At 48.6% G+C, this 13,121-nt stretch overlaps 1 protein-coding gene across 12 annotated transcripts in view; it reads left to right on the forward strand.

Moving 5' to 3' along the window:
• LOC115163590 (RNA-binding protein Musashi homolog 2-like) overlaps nt 1–13,121 on the forward strand; it is a 338,641-nt gene that overhangs the window by 78,642 nt on the left and 246,878 nt on the right. For all 12 annotated transcript variants that reach the window (XM_029715600.1, XM_029715603.1, XM_029715604.1 and 9 more), the window contains exon 6: nt 4,491–4,583. In XM_029715600.1, the coding sequence (XP_029571460.1) occupies nt 4,491–4,583 (93 nt within the window). The remainder of the gene's footprint in view (nt 1–4,490; nt 4,584–13,121) is intronic.

A 13,121-nucleotide genomic window follows, 5' to 3' on the forward strand; every position in this document is an offset into this window, starting at 1 on the left:
ACCTGGCTTGTTTAAGCCCAGACATTGTTTTGTGTTCATATCTTTGTATCACGGACTGAACCTCTCGCCTCCTCTCGGCACGACTCTCCCCCGTCACCCTCTCCACTGCTTCACAGGTAGAGCTTTTCAAATTTGCACAAATAATGAGACACAGTTTGGTGTTGTAACTAACTGCACCCGCCTGGATCTCTCCAAACCCCCTGAGAGCAGAGCAGAGAGAGAGAGAGAGAGAGAGAGAGGCTGCTTGCTTCTCCTGTTGAGGCATGTCAGTACACGACAAGGAGAGACGACAGACTCCATCCATTACCTCAACCTCTCCAACACATCAAGGCCCCTGAATGATTCTGTAAGCTTCTCTCTCTGACACCTCACTGCTTTATGATGCCGTTCATCTTGTAACAGCCATGACCATCCACACACCATGTTTTTGTCCTTTCCCTCCAATTCAAACAAAACTTCTATGAAATACAGGTAGGAAACTGTCTAGCTGCTTCACAGCATCAGCTGTGGATCGTTATTCCAGCTAGTTATCTTCAGTTGCTTCTGTATATTTCTGTGAGGGATATTGAAGCTGAGGGTGGACAGTGATGTGATGCCTACAGTAAATGCCCTGGCCCTAGATGCCGTCTGTCAGTGGTGTAGAGGTGTCCTTCTAGACCTTCTCCTCACTGTGGAGGAGGTGCAGACCTACTGCAGTCAGTCATCACTGCAGCTGAGGCTTCTTACTGTCTCATCTCAGAGCTGCTCTGATGTCTAATTTGCTGAAAGCCTGTTCTAACCATCAGCCTGTATGCTAATGTGTAGGAGGGAGTCAGCAGTCATATGCCAGGTGAGAGGAGGAGAGAGAGGAAGAGAAGGTATACAGTAAGAAGGATGGAGTGAAGATTTAAGGCCTGTTGTCTGGTGTCAGAGAAGGAGAGAGGGAAAGAGACTGTAGGAGAGAGAGACAGTAGGAGGATAGGGATGGAGGGAAGAGGAGAGAGGGAAAGAGACAGTAGGAGGATAGGGATGGAGGGAAGAGGAGAGAGGGAAAGAGACAGTAGGAGGATTGGGATGGAGGGAAGAGGAGAGAGGGAAAGAGACAGTAGGAGGATAGGGATGGAGGGAAGAGGAGAGAGGGAAAGAGACAGTAGGAGGATAGGGATGGAGGGAAGAGGAGAGAGGGAAAGAGACAGTAGGAGGATTGGGATGGAGGGAAGAGGAGAGAGGGAAAGAGACAGTAGGAGGATAGGGATGGAGGGAAGAGGAGAGAGGGAAAGAGACAGTAGGAGGATAGGGATGGAGGGAAGAGGAGAGAGGGAAAGAGACAGTAGGAGGATAGGGATGGAGGGAAGAGGAGAGAGGGAAAGAGACAGTAGGAGGATAGGGATTGGAGGAGGAGGAGGAGGATAGAGGGAAAGAGACAGTAGGAGGATAGGGATTGGAGGAGGAGAGAGGGAAAGAGACAGTAGGAGGATAGGGATTGGAGGAGGAGAGAGGGAAAGAGACAGTAGGAGGATAGGGATTGGAGGAGGAGGAGGATAGAGGGAAAGAGACAGTAGGAGGATAGGGATTGGAGGAGGAGAGAGGGAAAGAGACAGTAGGAGGATAGGGATTGGAGGAGGAGAGAGGGAAAGAGACAGTAGGAGGATAGGGATTGGAGGAGGAGAGAGGGAAAGAGACAGTAGGAGGATAGGGATTGGAGGAGGAGAGAGGGAAAGAGACAGTAGGAGGATAGGGATTGGAGGAGGAGGAGGATAGAGGGAAAGAGACAGTAGGAGGATAGGGATTGGAGGAGGAGGAGGATAGAGGGAAAGAGACTGTAGGAGGATAGGGATTGGAGGAGGAGGAGGATAGAGGGAAAGAGACTGTAGGAGGATAGGGATTGGAGGAGGAGAGAGGGAAAGAGACAGTAGGAGGATAGGGATTGGAGGAGGAGGAGGATAGAGGGAAAGAGACTGTAGGAGGATAGGGATTGGAGGAGGAGGAGGATAGAGGGAAAGAGACTGTAGGAGGATAGGGATTGGAGGAGGAGAGAGGGAAAGAGACTGTAGGAGGATAGGGATTGGAGGAGGAGGAGGATAGAGGGAAAGAGACTGTAGGAGGATAGGGATTGGAGGAGGAGAGAGGGAAAGAGACAGTAGGAGGATAGGGATTGGAGGAGGAGGAGGATAGAGGGAAAGAGACTGTAGGAGGATAGAGATTGGAGGAGGAGAGAGGGAAAGAGACAGTAGGAGGATAGGGATTGGAGGAGGAGGAGGATAGAGGGAAAGAGACAGTAGGAGGATAGGGATTGGAGGAGGAGGAGGATAGAGGGAAAGAGACTGTAGGAGGATAGGGATTGGAGGAGGAGAGAGGGAAAGAGACTGTAGGAGGATAGGGATTGGAGGAGGAGGAGGATAGAGGGAAAGAGACTGTAGGAGGATAGGGATGGAGGGAAGAGAGGGAAAGAGACAGTAGGAGGATAGGGATTGGAGGAGGAGGAGGATAGAGGGAAAGAGACTGTAGGAGGATAGGGATTGGAGGAGGAGAGAGGGAAAGAGACAGTAGGAGGATAGGGATTGGAGGAGGAGGAGGATAGAGGGAAAGAGACTGTAGGAGGATAGGGATTGGAGGAGGAGAGAGGGAAAGAGACAGTAGGAGGATAGGGATTGGAGGAGGAGGAGGATAGAGGGAAAGAGACAGTAGGAGGATAGGGATTAGAGGAGGAGAGAGGGAAAGAGACAGTAGGAGGATAGGGATTGGAGGGAGGAGGAGGATAGAGGGAAAGAGACAGTAGGAGGATAGGGATTAGAGGAGGAGAGAGGGAAAGAGACAGTAGGAGGATAGGGATTGGAGGAGGAGAGAGGGAAAGAGACAGTAGGAGGATAGGGATGGAGGGAGGAGGAGGAGAGAGGGAAGATGAAGGCCTGTTGTCTGGTGTCACAGTGAAGAGAAATGGACAGAGTAATTGCGTTGTTCCAGGACCTGAGAGATCCCTACACACACACACACACACACACACACACACACACACACACACACACACACACACACACACACACACACACACACTGATACCCACATCCCTGTCAGAAGGCGTAAAGACAGCAGGAGCTGAAAAATCTCGGCAGACAAGTTGAGGCATCGTGCTAGCGTCAAGCCCAGCCTGAAAACGACTGGGGATAAAGACATACAGGCAGATTATCTATCACGAGAAGCAGATGAAACTGCAGGGAGGGAAAGATGTCAGACGGACGGAGAGAGGAGAAGGAAGGAAGGTAGAGAGATGAAGACTGAAGTGGTGCTGGCTTGTTGCTTCTAAAGATGGCGGGTGATAAATGTGAGCGATGTTGACGGATTCCCTGGCTGCGCTCGGCCATCCATTGTGTCGGACTGTGTTGCTAGTGCTGATGGGTAGTCCAACCATGGATGGTGGTGGACAAGGGGAGGGATGTGCTCTCTCCTTTGACTCTCTGGGTTTAAACCTTGATTCCTTTCTCTTCTCCCCTTTCTCCTCTCCCCTCCCCTCTTCTCTCTCTCCTATCTTCTCTCTCCTCCCCTCTTCTCTCTCCTTTCTCTCCTCTCTCCTATCTTCTCTCCCCTCCCCTCTTCTCTCTCCATTCCTCTTCTCTCTCCTCCCCTCTTCTCTCTCCTTTCTCTCCTCTCCTCTCTCCTATCTTCTCTCCCCTCCCCTCTTCTCTCTCTCCTATCTTCTCTCTCAATTCCTCTCCTCTTCTCTCTCCTCCCCTCTTCTCTCCTTTCTCTCCTCTCCTCTCTCCTATCTTCTCTCGCCATTCCTCTCCTTTTCTCTCTCCTTTCTCTCCTCTCCTCTCTCCTATCTTCTCTCGCCATTCCTCTCCTTTTCTCTCTCCTTTCTCTCCTCTCCTCTCTCCTATCTTCTCTCGCCATTCCTCTCCTTTTCTCTCTCCTTTCTCTCCTCTCCTCTCTCCTATCTTCTCTCTCAATTCCTCTCCTCTTCTCTCTCCTCCCCTCTTCTCTCTCCTTTCTCTCCTCTCCTCTCTCCTATCTTCTCTCGCCATTCCTCTCCTTTTCTCTCTCCTTTCTCTCCTCTCCTCTCTCCTATCTTCTCTCGCCATTCCTCTCCTTTTCTCTCTCCTTTCTCTCCTCTCCTCTCTCCTATCTTCTCTCCTCCCCTCTTCTCTCTCCTCCCCTCTTCTCTCTCCTCTCCTATCTCATCTTCTCTCCTATCTCCTCTTCTCTCTCCTATCTTCTTTCTCCTCTTCTCTCTCCTCTCCTCTTGTGTATGAAAGTAAAAGTGTCATAACTCATTGTGTGGCCTTGGGAAGGACAGGGCACAGGTAGTGACATTAGCGACAGGTGGTCCTCTGGACACGTCCCTACACACCCCAACAAATGACCGCAGACTTGCAGCTCACATGCTACACTACTCAATGCTGTTTTCAGACTCAAACTATGAATTTGTCCCCTTACAGTGAATGCTCTTGAGATTTGTCCTCTAAAATGCTTTCATATGGTGATCTCTCTTCTCTCTTCTTCTCTCCTTCCAGATGGTCACAAGAACAAAGAAAATATTCGTTGGAGGATTATCAGCGAACACAGTAGTTGAAGATGTGAAGCAGTATTTTGAACAGTTTGGCAAGGTAAGGCTTATTTGGAAGTGATGTCCTCTTCTTGTCCTGGGTCGTTCAGGGGATGTGTGATTTCAAGGTGATGGACTCTATCGGATCTCATCAAGTCTCTAATACAGATCTGTGGGATGTGTCTGGTTCCTACACTGGCTGTGGAGGTGCCTGGTTCCTACACTGGCTGTGGAGGTGTCTGGTTCCTACACTGGCTGGTGAGGTGTGTGGTTCCTACACTGGCTGTGGAGGTGTCTGGTTCCTACACTGGCTGTGGAGGTGTCTGGTTCCTACACTGGCTGTGGAGGTATATGGACTCATTCCCTGGGATGTGTCTGGTTCCTACACTGGCTGTGGAGGTGTCTGGTTTCTACACTGGCTGTGGAGGTGTCTGGTTCCTACACTGGCTGTGGAGGTGTATGGACTCATTCCCTGGGATGTGTCTGGTTCCTACACTGGCTGTGGAGGTGTCTGGTTCCTACACTGGCTGTGGAGGTGTATGGACTCATTCCCTGGGATGTGTCTGGTTCCTACACTGGCTGTGGATGTGTCTGGTTCCTACACTGGCTGTGGAGGTGTGTGGTTCCTACACTGGCTGTGGGATGTGTCTGGTTCCTACACTGGCTGTGGGATGTGTCTGGTTCCTACACTGGCTGTGGAGGTGTCTGGTTCCTACACTGGCTGTGGAGGTGTCTGGTTCCTACACTGGCTGTAGAGGTGTCTGGTTCCTACACTGGCTGTGGAGGTGTCTGGTTCCTACACTGGCTGTGGAGGTGTCTGGTTCCTACACTGGCTGTGGAGGTGTCTGGTTCCTACACTGGCTGTGGAGGTGTCTGGTTCCTACACTGGCTGTGGATGTGTCTGGTTCCTACACTGGCTGTGGAGGTGTCTGGTTCCTACACTGGCTGTGGAGGTGTCTGGTTCTTACACTGGCTGTGGAGGTGTCTGGTTCCTACACTGGCTGTGGAGGTGTCTGGTTCCTACACTGGCTGTGGAGGTGTCTGGTTCCTACACTGGCTGTGGAGGTGTCTGGTTCCTACACTGGCTGTGGAGGTGTCTGGTTCCTACACTGGCTGTGGAGGTGTCTGGTTCCTACACTGGCTGTGGAGGTGTCTGGTTCCTACACTGGCTGTGGAGGTGTCTGGATCCTACACTGGCTGGTGAGGCTGGTTGTTTAGATGAGTCTCCCCCATATCCTGCTGCTGGTACCATCAGACCTGTTTCGTCAGTTGTCAGGCATGTAGTGGGACTGATTCTATTGTCTCTTCTAAAGTGTCCGTTTTAGCTTCTTGGCATTGTTTGAATATTCTCATTATTTTTCCAGAGATATTGGGGACATAGCCCGGGTTTGATTGAGTGGCCTGGGTTTTCCTGGCTCTCTAAGTCCTTGTTTGAATATTTAGAAAGTTCCTCCTTCCTTCCTCCCTTCGTTGTAGTAGTCACTGATCCGACAGGACTGGATTTGTGAGAACTGAAATACTGGAGCTCCTGCTTTCACCTGTCCAGTTGTGTTAGATCAGTGATTACTTTAAAGGTCCAATGCAGTCAAAAACAGGATATTCCTGTGTTTTATATATACTGCTAAAAAAATAAAGGGAACACTTAAACAACACAATGTAACTCCAAGTCAATCACACTTCTGTGAAATCAAACTGTCCACTTAGGAAGCAACACTGATTGACAATAAATTTCACATGCTGTTGTGCAAATGGAATAGACAACAGGTGGAAATTATAGGCAATTAGCAAGACACCCCCAATAAAGGAGTGGTTCTGCAGGTGGAGACCACAGACCACTTCTCAGTTCCTATGCTTCCTGGCTGATGTTTTGGTCACTTTTGAATACTGGCAGTGCTTTCACTCTAGTGGTTGCATGAGACGGAGTCTACAACCCACACAAGTGGCTCAGGTAGTGCAGCTCATCCAGGATGGCACATCAATGCGAGCTGTGGCAAGAAGGTTTGCTGTGTCTGTCAGCGTAGTGTCCAGAGCATAGAGGCGCTACCAGGAGACAGGCCAGTACATCAGGAGATGTGGAGGAGGCCGTAGGAAGGCAACAACCCAGCAGCAGGACCGCTACCTCCGCCTTTGTGCAAGGAGGAGCAGGAGGAGCACTGCCAGAGCCCTGCAAAATGACCTCCAGCAGGCCACAAATGTGCATGTGTCTGCTCAAACGGTCAGAAACAGACTCCATGAGGGTGTATGACGGCCCGACATCCACAGGTGGGGGTTGTGCTTACAGCCCAACACCGTGCAGGACGTTTGGCATTTGCCAGAGAACACCAAGATTGGCAAATTCGCCACTGGCGCCCTATGCTCTTCACAGATGAAAGCAGGTTCACACTGAGCACGTGACAGACGTGACAGAGTCTGGAGATGCCGTGGAGAATGTTCTGCTGCCTGCAACATCCTCCAGCATGACCGGTTTGGCGTTGGGTCAGTCATGGTGTGGGGTGGCATTTCTTTGGGGGGCCACACAGCCCTCCATGTGCTCGCCAGAGGTAGCCTGACTGCCATTAGGTACCGAGATGAGATCCTCAGACCCCTTGTGAGACCATATGCTGGTGCGGTTGGCCCTGGGTTCCTCCTAATGCAAGACAATGCTAGACCTCATGTGGCTGGAGTGTGTCAGCAGTTCCTGCAAGAGGAAGGCATTGATCCTATGGACTGGCCCGCCCGTTCTCCAGACCTGAATCCAATTGAGCACATCTGGGACATCATGTCTCGCTCCATCCACCAACGCCACGTTGCACGCCACGTTGCATCCCTCAGGAGACCATCCACCACCTCATCAGGAGCATGCCCAGGCGTTGTAGGGAGGTCATACAGGCACGTGGAGGCCACACACACTACTGAGCCTCATTTTGACTTGTTTTAAGGACATTACATCAAAGTTGGATCAGCCTGTAGTGTGGTTTTCCACTTTAATTTTGAGTGTGACTCCAAATCCAGACCTCCATGGGTTGATAAATTGGATTTCCATTGATTATTTTTGTGTGATTTTGTTGTCAGCACATTCAACTATGTAAAGAAAAAAGTATTTAATAAGATTATTTCTTTCATTCAGATCTAGGATGTGCTGTTTAAGTGTTCCCTTTATTTTTTTGAGCAGTGTATATTTCCACACTGAGGTTGGAATAATACTGTGAAATTATTAAAACGATGATAATGCCCTTTTAGTGTAAGAACTGTTTGAAAGACCGCCTGAAATGTCAGGCTGTTCTGGTGGGATGGAATTTTGGTAAATTAGTTAATAGACCAATAATAAAGATAGTTTCCAACCTCTCTGCCAATAACAGCTAGTTTTCAGTTTTCTCCTTCCCACTCCGACAGTCCTAGCAAAATTCTTGCTTGAGAAATGTCTCTTTGCTAAGAAGCTATTTTTCTTTCTTTTTGACCATTTGAATTGAAAAAGTCACAGTAAGGTACTTATTTGTTACCCAGAAGGGATTTGATATTGAGATAAAAACGGCTGCATTGGACCTTTCAGGAACGGGCCACATGGCTCCTGTCCTGGAAACGTCTCGAGCGGTCCTGGGTTAGAGGAGGCCCAATCAGACTGACTGACAGAGAGGGGCTGGATCCTGGCCCCATACACCCCCTTCCCCGGGTCACCACACTGAACCCATGGCCGCAGGGCCCGGTCTGTCTGCCCGCACTATTGCACCCTCTGTGTGTGTGTGTGTGTGTGTGTGTGTGTGTGCGTGTGTGTGTGTGTGTCCATCTGAGTGAATAAAGCAGTTAATTAGCCAGTGTCCTCTCAGAGAAATGGGAGCACACCTGTACCAAGCACAGCAGCTGTGTTTTGGAGGGAAGAAGTCAGAAGTGGAGGGAGGAGAGGGAGGGAGGAGGGGGCTGGAAGTGCGCGCACCCGCATGTGTGTTTATCAATGTCTGAGTGTGTGTGTGTGTGTTTGTGTGTGTTTTCTTTGGTGTGGATCCAGAATTAGCCAATTAGCAGAGTGCTGTTGGCTGTGTGTGTGTGTGCTTCATAGGGGTAGGAAGCAGGTGGCGTGGGGCACCAGGGTCATAGGATCTGTCTCCTCACAGACTGTGCTCTCCCAGACCTAGCAAGCTGGTGTGTGTGTGTGTGTGTGTGTGTGTGTGTGTGTGTGTGTGTGTGTGTGTGTGTGTGTGTGTGTACTACTATGACAGAGTGCTCTACAGAAGAGAGGCCTTTCCTCCCTGTTCAATGTGTCAGCCCCAAAGTGCATCTTAAGCAGAGCTGTGACGGCCCAGGGGCCCTAGGCCACAGGAAGCTACATGTACTGTACTGAATGAGTCTGTTTAAATGGACCAGGGACACTGCCACCTCTGTTGACATACAGCCATCTACCCTTCAGTGCTACGCTATGTATTGTCTTACTACAGACCAGAGTGACTGTCTTTTGGGATATTATTTGCATATGGTACTAATTAATCTCCTTCCTCTGCCCTCCAAGAGTAGTGCTTTATCAGCTAGCTATACCCAGTGTAATAAACCTAATGCAGTTTTCACACAGTCTTGACAAAGTGAACAATTCTCTCTCAGGAGTTTTACAGTTGGGACTAAACAACACAACGAGATGATTCATCATCATGATTATGCAATGGGGCACTCTTAACCTCTACCCATTTCCTGGCGTAATCTTCCAAATTTGCAGAAAAAGGGGAGCCCAGTCAATCCCCCTCGCCCTTCCTCTCTCCTGCCTTGTTTACACCCAGAGCAGGCTAATTAGCCAGGGTTGCTAATGCTTAGTCATAGGTTTGTTATAATCGGTTTGGAGTTTGTCTCAAAACAAAGTGGACTTATCTGGGTGAGCTGCAACAACTCCTGCATTTGTTGTTGACCCCTCTCTGACCTTTCACCTGCCATCAGAGATACTGTACCTGGACTTTCCATTGAGTCACACTCAGTGTTTAGTTCATTTAGCCTGTCATCAACAACAGCCTTAACTATTATTTGTGGTTATATGATGTTTTATCTTGATGTACTGTTCTAATGTGTGAAAACCTGACTTTATAGAAATGGAAAAATACTATTCAAAGCAAATCTAAAATAACCTAAATCCAGCTAGAATTCAGTCTGACTTTTACCTCCGCCCCAAAAACATTCTCTGCACAGTACAGCAGAGCCACGAAAGCTAAGCAGTGAGATAAAAGGTTACATTTACTGAGGGATGTAGACTCCTCATCTCCAGGGGTTACTGAGGGATGTAGACTCCTCATCTCCAGGGGTTACTGAGGGATGTAGACTCCTCATCTCCAGGGGTTACTGAGGGATGTAGACTCCTCATCTCCAGGGGTTACTGAGGGAAGTAGACTCCTCATCTCCAGGGGTTACTGAGGGAAGTAGACTCCTCATCTCCAGGGGTTACTGAGGGATGTAGACTCCTCATCTCCAGGGGTTACTGAGGGAAGTAGACTCCTCATCTCCAGGGGTTACTGAGGGAAGTAGACTCCTCATCTCCAGGGGTTACTGAGGGATGTAGTCTCCTCATCTCCAGGGGTTACTGAGGGAAGTAGACTCCTCATCTCCAGGGGTTACTGAGGGATGTAGACTCCTCATCTCCAGGGGTTACTGAGGGAAGTAGACTCCTCATCTCCAGGGGTTACTGAGGGAAGTAGACTCCTCATCTCCAGGGGTTACTGAGGGATGTAGACTCCTCATCTCCAAGGGTTACTGAGGGATGTAGACTCCTCATCTCCAGGGGTTACTGAGGGATGTAGACTCCTCATCTCCAGGGGTTACTGAGGGAAGTAGACTCCTCATCTCCAGGGGTTACTGAGGGATGTAGACTCCTCTAGTCCAGGGGTTACTGAGGGAAGTAGACTCCTCATCTCCAGGGGTTACTGAGGGATGTAGACTCCTCATCTCCAAGGGTTACTGAGGGATGTAGACTCCTCATCTCCAAGGGTTACTGAGGGATGTAGACTCCTCATCTCCAGGGGTTACTGAGGGAAGTAGACTCCTCATCTCCAAGGGTTACTGAGGGAAGTAGACTCCTCATCTCCAGGGGTTACTGAGGGATGTAGACTCCTCATCTCCAGGGGTTACTGAGGGATGTAGACTCCTCATCTCCAGGGGTTACTGAGGGAAGTAGACTCCTCATCTCCAGGGGTTACTGAGGGATGTAGACTCCTCATCTCCAGGGGTTACTGAGGGATGAAAGAGGGAAGTAGACTCCTCTAGTCCACGGGATTATATCTGTCATGATGCCCACCTCTGAGGCACCCAGAGCCTGTGTCTGTCTGCCTGTCTGTGTGTGTTTGTCTGTGTGCCTGTGTGTGTGTGTCTGTGTGCCTGCCTGGCTGTGTGTGTCTGGCTGTGTGTGTCTGTGTGCCTGTGTGTCTGTATGTCTGTCTGTGCCTGCCTGGCTGTGTGTGTCTGGCTGTGTGTGTGTGTGTGTGTGTGTTTGTTTGTCTGTGTGTGTGTCTGTCTGTCTTTCTGGCTGTGTGTGTGTGTGTGTGCGTGCGTGCGTGCGTGCCTGTGGGGCTGGCTGGCTGGCTGGCTGCGTGTCTGTGTGTGTGTTTGCCTGTATGTATGTGTGTCTGTGTCTGTCTCTGTGTGTCTGTCTGTTTGTCTATGTGTGGCTGGGTGTGTGTGTGTAATCCTAATAACCTCTCAGAATGCTCCTCATTGCCCCAGAGTCAATGAGTGAAACTGAATCTCCTTGTGAAGATTGAAAACACAGTTGATTCAGTGTTGTCCAAAGCTGTCTCACCCCTCTGTGTAATCACAGTGAAGCTGTACTGATTGGATTCTTGTTCTTCTTCTACAGATGAGTAGAAGGCATAGGGCACAGACCAACGACAACGTCCTCACACACCTTATACTGCCCAGGAAGGATTTGAAATGAATATATATTCAATTGGGCATTTTCATTTTTTGTCATAATAGTAATGGTTTCTTTCAACTACATGTATTTGTGCTTGTGTTGATTCTGTCTCTTGGAGGTGACAATGTCTTTGCTTTATCTACCTCACTGTCCCACAGTGTATCACCTTCCCTCCTTACCCGTACCTCGCTTAACCTAACCTGTTCACAGCTTTAATGAAGGCTTCTAGCCTACCTCACAGCCCCATAGTGGAGGCCCAGCAGCCTTTGTACTTAACTTGTTCACCACCTCCTCCACTGGGCCACATGCCAGCCCGACAACAGTTTTGTTATTTAGTCCAGGGCCTCCTACAGAACCAGGCTGTGAATACCATTGTGGATTTGCCTCTAATACAAGGTTAATATGTCTTATGTGACTGGTTCACAGCACCAAGGAGTTGCTGCTTTGTTAGCTGCTGCTGCTGCTTTGTTAGCTGCTGCTAGCTCCTCTATCAGTTTACTGTGTAAATGATGTGGAGAGCAGGTTTGTTTGGTACCCTACTGACTCCTCCTCCGCTCTGTTCCACTGTGTGGTTGCAGGGCTGCTCTGTGGTTTTAACCCTGGTGAAATCACCGATGATTACGGCTTGAGCCTCAAGAATAGAATGGAGAGAGAGAGAGAGCTAACTGAACCTGCTTTTTTTTCGCCAGAGAGAGAAAGAGAGCGAACAAGACAAATGATTTCATATTCTCTGTGACCTTTGCTTGCTCTGCGTATTGGTAGTGTTTCCTGCAGTCAAGGGGAAGATTATTAAATGCTCACTTGGAAATAGGAAGTTATACTGCTGCCTCTTGGCGATGTTTTCTATTCTAATTCAGGTCCTTTTTCTTGCCTGCGAGTGTGGTTCAGCCTATAGAGATGATTGGTCTTTCCATACCAGCTTCTCGGAGTCTATGTGCTATTCAGAGGGTGGGCACTCCAGCTTGATTGTATCCAAGCTCTTAGGGGCAATGTCCTCCTCAATGTCAAACCCTAAGAGTCTATCTATGGGTAGTGCATATGTGGCTCTTGTCAAATGTAGTGCACTATAAAGAGAATAGGGTGTTCCATGATTTTCATCAGGTAATTCGCCTTTCAATTAAATAGCCCTGACTAATGGCCATCCTAAATAATGGCTTTCTCCTGAAAGTCCCTGAGCTCTGAGGTTATTTATCGGGTGAGGGGGCTGGACTGCAGGTCTGCAGGTATTATGGATGTCATCAGGTTTGGGTCCCTCATGGTTTGTTATCAGCAATAATGAAATTCACCAAATAGTCAAATTCACCACCTATCCACTAGAGGTAGACCGATTATGGTTTTTCAACGCCGATGCCGATTATTGGAGGGCCAAAAAAAGCCGATACCGATTAATCAGGCGGTTTTATTTATTTATTTGTAATAATGACAATTAGAACAATACTGAATGAACACTTATTTTAACTTAATATAATACATAAATACTATCAATTTAGCCTCAAATAAATAATGAAACATGTTCAATTTGGTTTAAATAATGCAAAAACAAAGTGTTGGAGAAGAAGGTAAAAGTGCAATATGTGCCATGTAAAAAAGCTAACGTTTAAGTTCCTTGGTCAGAACATGAGAACATATGAAAGCTGGTGGTTCCTTTTAACATGAGTCTTCAATATTCCCAGGTAAGAAGTGTTAGGTTGTAGTTATTATAGGAATTATAAGACTATTTCTCTCTATACGATTTGTATTTCA

The sequence above is a fragment of the Salmo trutta genome, chromosome 26 (assembly GCF_901001165.1).
Source record: "Salmo trutta chromosome 26, fSalTru1.1, whole genome shotgun sequence".
NCBI classification, from domain to species: Eukaryota; Metazoa; Chordata; class Actinopteri; order Salmoniformes; family Salmonidae; genus Salmo; species Salmo trutta.